Source organism: Nerophis ophidion, linkage group LG22 (assembly GCF_033978795.1).
Source record: "Nerophis ophidion isolate RoL-2023_Sa linkage group LG22, RoL_Noph_v1.0, whole genome shotgun sequence".
Lineage (NCBI taxonomy): Eukaryota > Metazoa > Chordata > Actinopteri > Syngnathiformes > Syngnathidae > Nerophis > Nerophis ophidion.
Window position 1 is genome coordinate 21622422 of NC_084632.1, and position 17500 is coordinate 21639921.

Genomic DNA, 17500 nt, shown 5'->3' on the forward strand with positions numbered 1-17500 from the left:
TAAACTGGCAAGGAGCATAACTATGGACAGTATGAGTAACAGAGAGCATGGCATAAAGTGAGCAGAGGTAAAGTCGCCACGCTGACTTCCTGGCAACTTTCGGTGTAAATAAGTGACATGATTAGTGAAAACAGGTGCGGACTCCAAATGTGACACAGGTGAAACTAATGGTTGCTATGGTGACAAAGCAAGAGTGAAAAAGCAGGAACTGAGTGTCCAAAAACCAAACAGAACATGACTTAAACCATACTTGCCAACCCTCCCGGATTTTCCGGGAGACTCCCGAAATTCAGTGCCTCTCCCGAAAATCTCCCGAAATTCAGTCGGAGCTGGAGGCCACGCTCCATGCAGACCTGAGTGACCGTGACGTGTATAAAGAGGGTGTCTGCCCAATGACGTTATAACTGTAGAATGATCGAGGGTGAGTTCTTGGTTTCTTATGTGGGTTTATTGTTAGGCAGTCTCATTAACATCCTCACAGCGCGGTAAAACAAGACACAACAACAGCAGTTCGTTTTCGTCGACCGTAAAGCAGTTTGTCTGCCAAACAGCAATGTTTCGACTATTAAACAGTACAATCCTGCCATCTACTGTACGTGCATATGGTTAGAAAAACAAGGATGGACAACTCAACGCTTAACTCAACAATGAGTAGATGAGTGTTATCTGTGTGTAAATGTGCAAATAAATGAACACTAAAATTCAAGTATATATATATATATATATATATATATATATATATATATATATATATATATATATATATATATATATATTCTCTCCTCTGTCCCACTCTTCCCTGTGGAGGGGGTCCGGTCCGGTGGCTATAGATGAAGTACTGGCTGTCCAGAGTCGGGACCCAGGATGGGCCGCTCGCCTGTGTATCGGCTGGGGACATCTCTGCGCTGCTGATCCACCTCCGCTTGGGATGGTTTCCTGTTGGCTCCACTATGGATGGGACTCTTGCTACTGTGTTGGATCCACTTTGGGCTGGACTCTCACGGTTTTGTTGGATCCACTATGGATTGAACATACACAGTATCATGTTGGACCCGCTCGACATCCATTGCTTTCGGGGGTAAGGGGGGGTTCTCTCCAAGGTTTCTCATAGTCACTGTCACCGACGTCCCACTGGGGTGAGTTTTCCTTGCCCTTATGTGGGCTCTACCGAGGATGTCGTTGTGGTTTGTGCAGCTCGTTGAGATACTAGTGATTTAGGGCTATATAAATAAACATATATATATATATATAAACCACGCCCCACCCCCGACCAAAAATAAAATGGCTACTCCACTAGATTTATTGGAGCCATGACTAAAAAGAGACTGACCTCCCCACTGTTGTTTCCAAAAAGATTAATCTCTTTTACATGAATGTGGTTCCTGCAGAAAGCATACATATTTACTTTCAGACTGACTGAAAATGACTATCTTTTAGTAATGTCACATATTCCTCGCAGAATAAGAGCAAAAACAGATAAGACTATATTAAAAAAGAAAAATAAGCCATTGATCTACATCAGGGGTGTCCAAACTTTTTCCACTGGGGGCCGCCCACTGAAAAATCAAAGCAAGCGGGGGCTATTTACATTATTCTTATTTTAAAAACCAATACAATATATGTATAAAAAATATACATTTAGGCCTCCACTCAGTTCTGATCCCGGGGACCCCAAAGGGTTTTGGTCGAAAAAAATATAAAAAATGTGTCATTATTCAGTATTATTATTTTCATTATTATTCAAGTTTTAAATCTCTAGATGAACATTAGGAAAAAAAATGGAAAAAACACAAAATATGCAATATTTTGAACCAATAACACTTTTTAGGTGGAATATTTGAGATTATATAATAATTGGAAGCCTTAATTTTGGATTTTGATTCATTATTATTTTTTGAGCAGCGACACTTAAAAACAAATCACACTAAAATAATCGGGGATGCAAAAGTGTCCTACTCATTAAAGTGTTAAAAAATAAATTATATATATTTTTTTACCGTTTACTTTTAGCACAATAATCTCAAGATCAACTTCAGATCTATCCGTCAATTATTAATTTTATTGTTGTTAATGTTTTTTGTTTGTTTTAGGCCAGTGTCCAGTTCATGCGGACTGGACACTGGCCGAGAGTTGGTTGGCGGCCGAGAGTGGAGTCGGCTCTCTTGGTTGCTTTGTTGGGTCTGCTCCTGTCTCTGGCCGTGCTCCCTTCACCCCAGTGGACGATGGCGTGGAACACCGCAGAGGCCACTACAGTGTATATGTTTATTTTACTTTTTTTTTCATAGCTGTATGTATGTAGAAGTGGCTGGTTGTATCCGCTGCTTTAATGTCTTTAATGTCCTTTGTGTTCTTTGATGTTTCCCTCTTACACACATGTGAGAGGGATGTGTACTATGGCTATGAGTTGTTTTTTTCCCTTGGCCTCAGTCTGGACCCCTCTCCAGGCTTAGACCGATTATTTTATTTTATTTTATTTTAATCTTATACGCCCCCCACCCCCGCCGCACACACACACACACACACACACACTTGTTTACCTGTATCTCACCTTTTTTGTAAGTGGCGCTGGAAGCTGGCAGACCCGTCAGCCATCCTGTTCTGTCTCCCTGTAATGTTGGTCTGATCTTGAATGGGATTGTGCTGAAAATTTAAATTTTCCTGACAGAATAAATAAAGTACTATCTAATCTAATCCAATCCCTAATCTAAAAAAAAAACAGCTCAGTTTTTCTATATGGCAAAACACAAAATATGCAATTTTTTCCCTCAAAAATATTTCAAAGTGGAATATTTAATGTGACGTCATCGAAGCCTTGAATAGGTCTATAATTCAAAATGACATTGATTTTGATTCATTATTATTTTTTAAAGAAAGAAACAGCCTGCATGGCAGCTTTGTGTTATAAGAGTAAGCATTGCAACAATTTCTTGTTACATATCACCTGTTTGCTCTTTTATACCACTTTTTATGTTTTTAATTTTTTTTAAATTGTATTCTTAAAATGTGCCGCGGTGGGGCCGTTAAAAAAACCCCGCGGGCCGCACTTTGGACACCTTGATCTACATAAGAGGAGTTGCCACTACTTCCCAGGGTGCATTGCGTATTGGTCACGTGGTCTGGAATCTCAAGGTATCGCGTCTTCATCCAACACATTTCCAAGACATCTTCACCTTCAAACCATCAACTAACGTCGCTAGGTAAATCTCCCATTTTCCTTACAACAACGTATAAAATATATATTTGGGTACGTACTTTAAACATAATTATTTCAATTTTGAGAAACTGCACATAGTAAGTATAGTTCTGCGACTTGCAAAGTTAGCTGTTTGTGACCACGTTGTCTCCTTCTTTATTGTTTGTGTAGCGAGGCTTAGAAAAATATCTTTTCAACTGTACTTTTTCCACTCTTGTTTTAATATTTACCAGTAAACCGCCTGGACGCACCTCATCTATTGCAGTACATTTGTCTAAATAGTTTCCTAATTAGTTTTGTGATTAGAACCCCATTGTTATATATTACAGAAAACTTGGATGGAAATCCTTTTATCACAATATTAGTTTTGTAATTATCCAATCCACTTTATTTATATCGCACATTTAAACAACAGAAATGTTTCCAAAGTGCTGCACAACAATAATAAAAACAATATTTAATTATCCTTAGCTCCACCAATGACTGAATTAAAAAACAAAAATATAAAACTGATATAAAAAAATGATGTAAAAACGATTTTAAAGGGTAAAACCAATTAAAAGAATAAATAAAAATCATCCATCCATCCATTTTCTACCGCTTATTCCCTTTTTGGGGGCGCTGGCGTGTATCTCAGCTACAATCGGGCGGAAGGCGGGGTACACGCTGGACAAGTCGCCACCTCAACGCAGGGCCAACACAGATTGACAGACATTCACACTCACATTCACACACTAGGGCCAATTTAGTGTTGCCAATCAACCTATCCCCAGGTGCATGTCTTTGGAGGTGGGAGGAAGCCGGAGTGCCCGGAGGGAACCCACGCATTCACGGGAAGAACACGCAAACTCCACACATAAATATTCCGAGCCTGGGATTGAACACAGGACTGCAGGACATTTGTATTGTGAGGCAGACGCACTAACCCCTCTGAAATCAAAAATCAAAATTTTAAAAACACTGAGGACCACACAACTCGCGTAGTGTTATAAGCCAAAGAATAAAAGTTGGTCTTAAGACGAGACTTGAAACACTCCACTGTGGGAGCAGTTCAAACATGGAGGGGCAGAGTGTTCTAGAGCTTCTAGAGAAGGCCCTGACTCCCATGGTTTTAAAGGCCTACTGAAATGAGATTTTCTTATTCAAACGGGGATAGCAGGTCCATTCTGTGTGTCCTACTTGATCATTTTGCGATATTGCTATATTTTTGCTGAAAGGATTTAGTAGAGAACATCCACGATAAATTTCGCAACTTTCGGTGCTAAGACAAAACCCCTGCTTCTACCGGAAGTCGCAGATGATGACTTATCCCATGTGATGGCTCCTCACATATTCACAAAGTGCTATTCGGACCGAGAAAACGACGATTTCCCCATTAATTTGAGCGAAGATGAAAGATTAGTGTTTGAGGATATTAAAAGCGACGGCCTAGGAAAAAAAAAACACGATTGCATTGGGACGGATTCCGATGTTTTTAGAGACATTTACTAGGTTAATTCTGGGAACTCCCTTATCTTTCTAGTGTGTTGCTAGTGTTTTAGTGAGTTTAATATTACCTGATAGTCGGAAGGGTGTCTCCACGGGTGTCTTGACGCGCAGTGTCTCAGGGGAGTCGACGGCAGCAGTAATGGACGGCACAAACTCAGCTTTTCTCCGGTAAGAACTGACTTTTTAACCACAATTTTCTCACCGAAACCTGCTGGTTGACATGTGGTCGGGATATATGTTCTCTTGACCGCGCTGTGATCCATAGGAAAGTTTCACCTCCAGGAATTTTAAACAAGGAATCACCGTGTGTTTGTGTGGCTAAAGGTTAAAGCTTCCCAACTCCATCTTTCTACCGTGACTTCTCCGATATTAATTGAACAAATTGCAAAAGATTCAGCAACACAGAAGTCCAAAATACTGTATAATTATGCCGTTGAAGCAGACGACTTTTAGCTGTGTGTGTGTGTGTGTGTGTGTGTGCAGCGCTCATACTTCCGATAAATCTGTGACATCTTGCGTACACGTCATCATTACACAATGTTTCGAAGACGAAACTCCAGGGAAATTTAAAATTGTAATTTAGTAAACTAAAAAGGCCGTATTGGCATGTGTTGCAATGTTAATATTTCATCATTGATGTATAAACTATCAGACTGCGTGGTGGGTAGTAGTGGGTTTCAGTAGGCCTTTAAGACGAGACTTGAAACACTCCACTGTGGGAACAGTTCGAACATGAAGGGGCAGAGTGTTCTAGAGCTTAGAGCCGACCACAGAGAAGGCCCTGTCTTCCCTGGTTTTAAAGGCCTACTGAAATGAGATTTTTTTTATTCAAACGGGGATAGCAGGTCCATTCTATGTGTCATACTTGATCATTTCGCGATATTGCTATATTTTTGCTGAAAGGATTTAGTAGAGAACATCCACGATAAAGTTCGCAACTTTCGGTGCTAAGAGAAAAGCCTTGCCTCTACCGGAAGTCTCAGATGATGACGTCACCCGTGTGATGGCTCCTAACATATTCAACAAGAAAAAAAAGTTACAAAAAAAAAAAAAGTGATTGCATTGGGACGGATTCCGATGTTTTTAGAGACATTTACTAGGTTAATTCTGGGAAATCCTTTATCTTTCTAGTGTGTTGCTAGTGTTTTAGTGAGTTTAATATTACCTGATAGTCGGAAGGGTGTCTACACGGGTGTCTTGACGCGCAGTGTCTCAGGGGAGTCGACGGCAGCAGTAATGGACGGCACAAACTCAGTTTTTCTCCGGTAAGAACTGACTTTTTAACCACAATTTTCTCACCGAAACCTGCTGGTTGACATGTGGTCAGGATATATGTTCTCTTGACCGTGCTGTGATCAATAGGAAAGTTTCACCTCCAGGAATTTTAAACAAGGAATCACTGTGTGTTTGTGTGGCTAAAGGTTAAAGCTTCCCAACTCCATCTTTCTACTGTGACTTCGCCGATATTAATTGAACAAATTGCAAAAGATTCAGCAACACAGAAATCCAAAATGCTGTATAATTATGCCGGTGAAGCAGACGACTTTTAGCTGTGTGTGTGTGTGTGTGTGTGCAGCGCTCATACTTCCTATAAATCTGTGACATCTTGCGTACACGTCATTACACAACGTTTCGAAGACGAAACTCCCGGGAAATTTAAAATTGTAATTTAGTCAACTTAAAAGGCCGTATTGGCATGTGTTGCAATGTTAATATTTCATCATTGATATATAAACTATCAGACTGTGTGGTGGGTAGTAGTGGGTTTCAGTAGGCCTTTAAGAAGAGACTTGAAACACTCCACTGTGGGAGCAGTTTGAACATGAAGGGGCAGAGTGTTCTAGAGCTTAGGGCAGACCACAGAGAAGGCCCTGTCTTCCCTGGTTTTAAAGGCCTACTGAAATGAAATTTTTTTTATTCAAACGGGGATAGCAGGTCCATTCTGTGTCATACTTGATCATTTCGCGATATTGCCATATTTTTGCTGAAAAGATTTAGTAGAGAACATCCACGATAAAGTTTGCAATTTTCGGTGCTAAGAGAAAAGCCCTGCCTCTACCGGAAGTCTCAGACGATGACGTCACCCGTGTGATGGCTCCTCACATATTCAATAAGAAAAAAAAAAGTGATTGCATTGGGACGGATTCCGATGTTTTTAGAGACATATACTAAGTTAATTCTGGGAAATCCCTTAACTTTCTATTGTGTTGCTAGTGTTTTAGTGAGTTTATTATTACCTGATAGTCGGAAGGGTGTCTCCACGGGTGTCTTGACGCGCAGTGTCTCAGGGGAGTCGACGGCAGCAGTAATGGACGGCACAAGCTCAGCTTTTCTCCGGTAAGAACTGACTTTTTAACCACAATTTTCTCACTGAAACCTGCTGGTTGACATGTGGTCGTGATCCATGTTCTCTTGACCGCGCTCTGATTCATAGGAAAGTTTCACCTCCAGGAATTTTAAACAAGGAATCACCGTGTGTTTGTGTGGCTAAAGGCTAAAGCTTCCCAACTCCATCTTTCTACTCTGACTTCTCCAATATTAATTGAAAAAATTGCAAAAGATTCAGCAACACAGATGTCCAAAATACTGTATAATTATGCCGTTAAAGCGGACGACTTTTAACTGTGTGTGTGTGCAGCGCTCATACTTCCTAAAAACCCTTGACGTCTTGCGTACACGTCATCATTACACGACATTTCAAAGTCGAAACTCCCGGGAAATTTAAAATTGGAATTTAGTAAACTAAAAAGGCCGTATTGGCATGTATTGCAGTGTTAATATTTCATTATTGATATATAAATTATCAGACTGCGTGGTGGGTAGTAGTGGGTTTCAGTAGGCCTTTAAGACGAGACTTGAAACACTCCAAGCTTAGGACCGCGCACAAAGAAGGCCCTGTCTCCCCTGGCTTTAAAGGCCTACTGAAATGACATTTTCTTATTTGAACGGGGATAGCAGGTCCATTCTATGTGTCATACTTGATCATTTCGCAATATTGCCATATTTTTGCTGAAAAGATTTAGTAGAGAACATCCACGATAAAGTTCGCAACTTTCGGTGCTAAGACAAAATCCCTGCCTCCACCGGAAGTCACAAACGATGACGTCACTTGTGTGATGGCTCCTCACATATTCACATTTTTTTTAATGGGAGCCTCCAACAAAAAGTGCTATTCGGACCGAGAAAACGACAATTTCCCCATTTTAATTTGAGCGAGGATGAAAGCTTCGTGTTTAAGGGTATTGATAGCGACGGACTAGAAAAAAAAAAAAAATGGCGATTGCATTGGGCCGGATTGAGATGTTTTTAGACACATTTACTAGGACAATTCTGGGAAATCCTTTATCTTTCTATTGTGTTGCTAGTGTTTTAGTGAGATTAAATAGTACTTGATAGTCGGAGGGGTGTATCAATATGAAATATTAACATTGCAACACACGCCAATACGGCCTTTTTAGTTTACTAAATTGCAATTTTAAATTTCCCGTGGAGTTTCTTGTTGAAAATGTCGCGGAATTATGACGCGTGCGCGTGACGTCACGGACTGTCAGGAAATATTAGCGGAATACCATTAGCGGCTAAAAGTCGTCTCTTTTCATCGGGTGTGTTGAGGCCAGTGTCTGAGGAGAGTCACGGCAGATACAAGGACGGCGCAAACTCCACAGATCTCCGGAGAGAGGTGACCTTTTAACACAATTTTCTCACCGAAACCTGCCGGTTAACAAGTGGTCGGGAACCATGTTCGCTTGACCGCTCTGATCCATAGTGAAGCTTCACCTCCGGGAATTTTAAACAAGGAATCACCGTGTGTTTGTGTGGCTAAAGGCTAAAGTTTCCAAACTCCTTTCTACTTTGACTTCTCCATTATTAATTTAACAAATTGCAAAAGATTCAGCAACACAGGTGTCCAGAATACTGTGTAATTGCGCGATGAAAAGAGACGACTTTTAGCCGCTAATGGTGCTGCGCTAATATTTCCTGACAGTCCGTGACGTCACGTGCACGCGTCATAATTCCGCAACGTTTTTAACAAGAAACTCCGTGCGAAATTTGAAATTGCAATTTAGTAAACTAAAAAGGCCGTATTGGCATGTGTTGCAATGTTAATATTTCATCATTGATATATAAACTATCAGACTGCGTGGTCAGTAGTAGTGGGTTTCAGTAGGCCTTTAAGTCTCGTCTTGGGCACCACAAGCTGAAGCTGGCTCTCTGACTTCATTACCGCGCAAGGTAATTAGAACCTCAATGTTTTACATTACAGAAAACTTGGATGGAAATGTTTACATCACAATATTAGTTTTGTAATTACAACCTCATTGTTTTACATGACAGAAAACTTGGATGGAAGTCCTTTTTATCACAATTTTAGTTTTGTAATTAGAGCCTCATTGTTTTACATGACAAAAAACTTGGATGGAAGTCCTTTTATCACAATATTGTTAGATTGGAGTGTTCGAGAGCTTAGGGCCGACCACAGAGAAGGCCCTGTCTCCCCCGATTTTAAGTCTCGTCTTGGGCACCACAAGCTGAAGCTGGCTCTCTGACTTCATTACCGCGCAAGGTAATTAGAACCTCAATGTTTTACATTAAAGAAAACTTGAATAGAAGTCCTTTTATCACAATTTTAGTTTTGTAATTAGAGACTAATTGTTTGACATGAAAGAAAACTTGGATGGAAGCCCTTTTATCACAATATTGTTAGATTTTTACCCAGGTTGAACAGTCGGAGGCTAGGACTTTCTTGATAGATTTGACAACATTTAGACCAGTGGTTCTTAACCTGGGTTCGGTGAGTCGGCCTCAGGGGTTCGGCGGAGGTCAAAACACACCTGACTCATTGTGTAAATACAAACTTCTCCCTAGCGGCGTATTACGGATATGGCAACAGCTGACTGATTTGAAGGTGTGTAATTTGTTGTGAGTTTATACACTGTGTTGGGTTTTGTTGTTTGAACAAGGTGATGTTCATGCACGGTTAATTTTGTGCACCAGTAAAAAAAACATGGTAACACTTAAGTATGGGGAACATATTCACCATTAATACAGGTGCTTATTAACATGCAAATTAGTAACATATTGGCTCTTAACTAGTCATTAAGTTCTTATTAATGCCTTATTCGGCACGGCCTTATTATAACCCTAACCCTAACCAAATAACTCTAAATTAAGTCTTTATCACTTAGTACCGGGCCGCGGCTCGCTTGGTACGGGGCCGCAGAATAATATTTTATTATTATTTTTTTTTTTATTATTATTAAATCAACAATAAAAACACAAGATACACTTACAATTAGTGCACCAACCAAAGAACTCCCTTTGTCATGACAAAAAAAAAAAAACATAAATAAAAAATAAATAACCACCGCCAACAATGCAATATTCAGTGTTGACAGCTAGATGTTTTGTGGACATGTTCCATAAATATTGATGTTAAAGATTAATTTTTTTGTGAAGAAATGTTTAGAATGAAGTTGATGAATCCAGATGGATCTCTATTACAATCCCCAAAGGGAACTCTAAGTTGATGATTACTTCTATGTGTAGAAATTTCTATTTATAATTGAATCACTTGTTTATTTTTCAACAAGTTTTTAGTTATTCTTTTCCCAATAGTTCAAGAAAGATTACTACAAATGAGCAATATTTTGCACTGTTATACAATTTAATAAATCAGAAACTGATGACATAGTGCTGTATTTTACTTCATCTCTTTTTTTCAACCAAAAATGCTTTGCTCTGATTAGGGGGTACTTGACTTAAAAAAATGTTCACAGGGGGTACATCACTGAAAAAAGGTTGAGAACCACTGACTTAGAATATGTTCCCCATACTAAACTGTTACCAAAATCATAGCACTTTGTCTTGAATTTGAAAAAAACAAACATATTTCTCACTAAAGAAGGGTTCTGTGAATGTACATATGAAAGGTTAAGAACCACTGATTTAGACCATGTCTACACTGAGTCATGTAACCCCTTAAACAAATAATTATTTAGCTATAGCCCCGTTTTAGCCATTATACCAGCGTTTAAGGTCCCCCTCCTCAGACAAATTTTTACACGGGTAAGTCAGCCGTGTATTTCTTGAATCTCCGGCACAGTGGAAGAGGGTCCCTGGTTCAATTCCCACCTAGTACCAACCTCGTCATGTCCGTTGTGTCCTGAGCAAGACACTTCATCCTTGCTCCTGATGGGTGCTGGTTAGCGCCTTGCATGGCAGCTCCCTCCATCTGTGTGTGAATGGGTAATTGTGGAAGTACTGTCAAAGCGCTTTGAGTACCTTAAAGGTAGAAAAGCGCTACTATACAAGTACAACCCATTTATCATTTATTTTTGTATGGATTCATTGATCGTTTACAAAGTGAGTCTGGAGAGGAAGTGACGCCAGAAAGACCCCGCCCACACAGGAAGCGTGGTTAAATTAAGACAGAATAACCTTGTCACTGAAATATATCTTAAGTTATGTCCTCCTTTTGGTGGGAAAAACCTTTGCTGCTCTAGCTGGCCTCCACTGGCGATGGGTATCACTCCAAAAACCATGACAGAATGTCATCATATTTTGATGGCGAAGACTCCTAAACAACATTCCTTGCCGCCATGGAGGTTTTATAGTCTTTAGTCACTTTTAAGACTAACTCCATCTCGTCAAACCACACAAAGAATTCTCTTATTTACAAAAGAGCAGCCATTTTCTATACCGTCGCAGATAGAAAGAATGCACTTCCAGGTCAGAGGCGACTATATAACTCGGGCATTTTTTTAAATGAAATTTACCCGCACGTGCGTACTAGGTCACGTTGCGCAGGCGAACCGAGAGAGGTGGGGGGTCTTAAAAGGTGGCCTTGTGTGTGGACGCGGATAAGGTTAGGTGTGATTGTGTTATTTTGCAGAGATCACAGGCAAAGGCAGCATTGATCTCAATCACCAATCAGTTAGCTTGGAATGCATACTGAAAAAGCAAAGGATGCGGGGGGCAATTTAATATTTTATTATGTAAAATAATTGCTAAAAACAGACACATATATATATTTAAAGTCAACATTTTGTGTCAGCTTTGTATTATAGGTGACAAAGTGTTTCATTATTAGCACCAAAAGTTAAGATTTTTCTTATTTAATTAGGTCTTTTTGCTTTATTTCGTTCGTTTTTAATTTTTTGACAATATGCTGCGGGCCAACAAAACTCCACAAATAGTCCCCGGGCCACATTTTGGGCAACCTGCCCTAAATGGTAATGCCGCCATATTTTTGTGATACATTTTAAGTTAAAGTTCTACACTTCAATTACATGAATGTTTCATTTCAAATGTATTCTGATGAAGTGTATATAGGCAAAAAATCCTCACTGCCTAAATACATTTATATAGTCTATGAATACTCTCATTCATCTATGTCATTGTAACAGTACAGTTGCGGTCGATTGAATGCCCTGAGGATTGCATTTCTATCACTTGCATAAATAAATTCTCAAAAAGATGACATTGTTTTTACGTTTATATTTTCTGTGGCTTCAAATTAGTACAGTTAACAGAACTGTAAATATAACAATGCTTTTGTAATATTCAACATTTGATGAGGGTGTGATGGACTTGCATTACATTTTTTGGTTATTTTTAAACTTATGTGATGACAAACTGGACACGCATATTCACTGCTTTTTAAATGAGAAGGTTTTAAAAGTTTTTCTGTTTGAAAGGCAAACTCTAAAAAGTTGGATCATGACAACCATTAGATTTGGGAGCAGCATTGGACCATGTCAGACTCGTTCAGTGGAGAGAATGTTTCCAGAAGTATCAGGTAATAGTTTCGCCACATTATTGTCATGCCATCTTGTGTGTGCTGGTATGATGAAGTTCCTTGAATCATTCAAAACTTTTTTTTTTTCTCATATCAAAGAGGAAAAAGGAGACTTTGACCCGGACAGACTATTCCAGTGCCCCTTTGATAAGAACCACCAGATTCGTGTTTGTCGCCTACCATATCACATTATAAAATGCAAAAAGGTGAGTGGGCAGGGAATGTACAGTTGTGGTCAAAAGTTTACATACACTTGTAAAGAACATAATGTGATTGCTGTCTTGAGTTTCCAATAATTTCTACAACTCTTATTTTTTTGTGATGGAGTGATTGAAACACATACTTGTTTGTCACAAAAACATTAATGAAGTTTGGTTCTTTCATGAATTTTATTATGGCTCTAATGAAAATGTGACTAAATCTGCTTGGTCAAAAGTATACATGTAGCAATGTTAATATTTGGTTACATGTCCCATGGCAAGTTTCACTGCAATAAGGTGCTTTTGGAAGCAATCCATACACTTCTGGCAAGTTTCTGGTTGAATTTTTGACCACTCCTCTTGACAAAATTGGTGCAACTCAGCTAAATGTGTTGGTTTTCTGGCATGGACTTGTTTTTTCAGCATTGTCCACACGTTTTAAGTCAGTACTTAGGGAAGGCCATTCTAAAACCATAATTCTAACCTGATTTAACCATTATTTTTGACATGTGTTTGGGGTCATTGTTCTGTTGGTACACCCAACTGCGCTAAAGACCCAACCTCCCAGGCTGATGATTTTAGGTTGTCCTGAAGACATCACATGGACAAAGATAAGACCTTTTGGAGGAAAGTTCTGTGGTCAGATGAAACAAAAAAATAGCTGTTTGGCCACAATACCCAGCAATATGTTGGGAGGAGGAGGGCATTACAGTGGTAGAGGGGTTAGTGCGTCTGCCTCACAATACGAAGGTCCTGAGTAGTCCTGGGTTCAATCCTGGGCTCGGGATCTTTCTGTGTGGAGTTTGCATGTCCTCCCCGTGACTGCGTGGGTTCCCTCCGGGTACTCCGGCTTCCTCCCACCTCCAAAGACATGCACCTTGGGATAGGTTGATTGGCAACACTAAATTGGCCCTAGTGTGTGAATGTGAGTGTGAATGTTGTTTGTCTATCTGTGTTGGCCCTGCGATGAGGTGGCGACTTGTCCAGGATTGTAGCTGAGATAGGCACCAGCGACCCCAAAGGGAATAAGCGGTAAAAAATGGAAGGATGTATGGATGGATCTTGGGAGGAGAAAAGGTGAGGCTTAATCCCAGGAACACGTCAAGCATGGGACAATGAAAAAGGAGGATTACCTACAAATTCTTAAGGACAAGCTAAAATCATCAGGTTGGAGGTTGGGTCTTGGGCACAGTTTGGTGTTCCAACAGGACAATGACCCCAAACACACGTCAAAAGTGGTAAAGAAATGGCTAAGTCAGGCTAGAATGAAGGTTTTGGAATGGCCTTCCCAAAGTCCTGACTTAAATGTGTGGAAAATGCTAAAGAAACAAGTCCATGTCAGAAAACCAACAAATTAAGCTGAACTGCACCAATTTTGTCAGCAGTGGTCAAACATTCAACCATAAGCTTGTGGATAGCTACCAAAAGCGCCTTATTGCAGTGAAACTTGCCAAGGGACATGTAACCAAATATTAACATTGTTGTATGTATACTTTAGACCCAGCAGATTTGGTCACATTTTCAGTAGACCCATAATAAATTTATAAAGGAACCAAACTTCATGAATGTTTTTTGTGACCAAGTATGTCCTCCAATCACTCGATGACAAAAAAAATAGGAATTGTAGAAATTATTGGAAACCTAAGACAGCCATGACATTGTTCTTTACAAGTGTATGTAAACTTTTGACTATGACTGTATGTACATATCTTGCAGGTCTATTTGGTAGCCCTGCGAGTCAAGTTGTGCTAGTTATGTTTGAAATCCTTTCAAAAATACCCCAACTCCACCTTTTTCTGAATTGTTCTTTGTTTTCTGTGCCCAGTCGAATGTATATTTGACAATTGCTTTATTGGTACAGAACCATCCACAACTGGCAAAGGAACTCAGAACCTGTCCGTTCAATGCTTGCCACCTTGTGCCTAAAGAGAAGCTGGCCAGCCACACTGACACATGTCCATACAAAATTTCCATGGACACAGACAGTGGTGAGAAGACTCCTCCGCTCATCTTAATGTGTTGCTTTTGACTTGACAGCTGCTCTGTTTGGCAGCAGGAGTTGAAAAACCCAGAAAATGGGACGTTCCAATCAGGTCCCAATTCAGCGCAGACATGACTGAAGACTGGGAGAATGGTGAGATTAATAACTTTGTCATCCACACTTTAGTTCTGCTACAACATTCTCACAAATACACTATTTCCTATGTTTGTGCTTTGGGCTCATTACAAATACTTAAGTGTTAATTTGTGAGTTAGTAATTTCTTTTTATACAATCAGTTGGGGTAACGCTATATATACAAAAAACAGTGAAGTTGGCACGTTGTGTAAATGGTAAATAAAAACAGAACACAATGATTTGCAAATCCCTTTCAACCTATATTCAATTGAACACACTGCAAAGACGAGATATCCAACGTTCGAAATGAAAAACCACGTTTTTTGCAAATATTAGTTAATTTGGAATTCGATGCCTGCAACATGTTTCGAAAAAGCTCGCACAAGTGGCAAAAAAGACTGAAAATTGAGGAATGCTCATCAAACACTTATGTAAAGATTCTTACCGGTGAACAGGCTAATTCGGAACAGATGAGTGAAGTGAATTATATTTAGTGAAGTGAATTATATTTATATAGCGCTTTTCTCAAGTGACTCAAGTGCCATGATTGGGTATAAAACAAGATAGCTATGAAGGTCACCACTGTGTAAACAAATGTGTGAGCGAATTGCTTAAGAACAACATTTCTCAACCAGCTTTTGCAAGGAATTTAGGGATTTCACCATCTATGGTCTGTTATATAAGTTTCAAAGAATCTGGAGAAATCACTACACGTAAGCAGCAAAGCTGAAAACCAGCAATGAATGCCCAAAGGGCTGGGCGATATGGCCTTTTTTTTAATATCTCGATATTTCTAGGCCATATCGCGATACACGATATATGTCTCGATATTTTGCCTTGGACTTGAATTAACTCTTGATACATATAATCACATCAGTATGATGATTCTATGTGTCTACATTAAAACATTCTTCCTCATATTGAATTAATATATGCTACTTTTAAACTTTCATGCAGAGAAAGAAATCACAACTAAGTCTATTGACAAACTGTATTTATTAAACAATTATTAAGCAATGGCACAAACATGTCATTCCCAAAACAGAATGTGCAAGAGTGTCAGAGACATTTTAAGTGTCAAATAAAAATGAGCTGCAAAATAGGAAATCAAATAGTGTTCGTCCTTCGCTATGTGGTAGGTTACTACGGACGTTATTAATTCTATTTTTTTCATACGGTGTTGATGTGGAAATGTTTGCCTCGGCATTTTGATGGTGTGGCACCGAACGGAGATTTTGACATACAGTTTGAAGCACTCTTCATTCTCCAGCGGGTGACTTTTTAAAAGATGCTACATATTAGCAATAATGCTACTTTTTTATAGAAACACTTGTGCTGCGTGCTTGACTTATAACGGTTGTCTGTTAGACATATTCCCGCTTGAAGCCAAACCACCGCCAGACGATGGACCCCGTGCTGTTTTTTGGGGGAATTAATTCTTCCTTCATTTGCACCTTCTTTCTCTCGTATTACCCAGTCGCACGGCTGTGCTAGCATCACAGATAATGTTACCCAAACTGCTACCTCTCTGCTTCGCGAGGGCGTATACCAGGGGTCGGCAACCCGCAGCTCCGGAGCCGCATGAGGCTCTTTGGCCACTCTGATCTGGCTCAGCTGCATAATCGCCGATATAATCAGGGGGTTTCCGGATTTTGGTGCCTCTCCCAGACATCACTCGGGGCTAACATTCTCCGAATTTTCACTCAGACTACAATATTTAGAGTGTGCCGTGATGGCTTTACTTTTAACGTAGTCTGCAACATGTCATCGCGCCCGCCTTTACGCCATGCTATCTGCGTGCCGGCCGGACATTTCGCTGCTTCTATCGTCACACGTACGAGATTGCAAGGCATACTTGGTCAACAGCCACACAAGTTACACTGAAGGTTGTGATATAAACAAATTTAGCACTCTTACTAATATGCATCACACTGTGAACCCGCACCAAACAAGAATGACAAACACATTTCGAGTGAACATCCTCACAGTAACACAACATAAACCCAACACAACAAATAACCAGAATCCTTTTCATCCATGAAACTTCCTGACTGTATGATACACCCCAGCGTCCCCAACCCCGCCCACTTCAACCGACGCACTTGCACTTACAGATGTAGCAACCAACTGTAGTTACTGACAGTGGTTTTATAAAGTGTTAATGAGCCCATGTGGTGATATCCTTTAAACACTGATGTCTGTTTTTGATGCAGTACCGCCTGAGGGATCAAAAGTCTGTAATATCGCTTACGTGCAGTGATTTTTCCAGATTCTCTAAACTTTTTGATGATTTTACGGACCGTCTATCCATCCATCCATCTTCTTCCGCTTGTCCGAGGTCGGGTCGCGGGGGCAACAGCCTAAGCAGGAAAACCTAGCTCTTCCCGAGGCGTTCCCGGGCCAGCCGGGAGACATAGTCTTCCCAACGTGTCCTGGGTCTTCCCCGTGGCCTCCTACCGGTTGGACGTGCCCTAAACACCTCCCTAGGGAGGCGTTCGGGTGGCATCCTTACCAGATGCCCGAACCACCTCATCTGGCTCCTCTCGATGTGGAGGAGCAGAGGCTTTAGTTTGAGTTCCTCCCGGATGGCAGAGCTTCTCACCCTATCTCTAAGGGAGAGCGCCGCCACACGGCGGAGGAAACTCATTTCGGCCGCTTGTACCCGTGATCTTATCCTTTCGGTCATGACCCAAAGCTCATGACC

At 40.3% G+C, this 17500-nt stretch overlaps 1 protein-coding gene across 3 annotated transcripts in view; it reads left to right on the plus strand.

The window, feature by feature from the left end:
• Positions 1-17500, plus strand: part of LOC133540948 (gametocyte-specific factor 1-like) — a 35958-nt gene that overhangs the window by 7147 nt on the left and 11311 nt on the right. Inside the window, exons 1-5 of one of the 3 annotated variants that reach the window (XM_061884032.1) lie at positions 3115-3197; positions 12379-12479; positions 12579-12685; positions 14541-14667; positions 14733-14813. In XM_061884032.1, the coding sequence (XP_061740016.1) occupies positions 12401-12479; positions 12579-12685; positions 14541-14667; positions 14733-14813 (394 nt within the window). In that variant the 5' untranslated portion in view covers positions 3115-3197; positions 12379-12400. Of the gene's footprint in view, positions 1-3114; positions 3198-12378; positions 12480-12578; positions 12686-14540; positions 14668-14732; positions 14814-17500 lie in introns of those variants that run through there. The other 2 variants (XM_061884031.1, XM_061884033.1) reach the window with 2 other exon arrangements.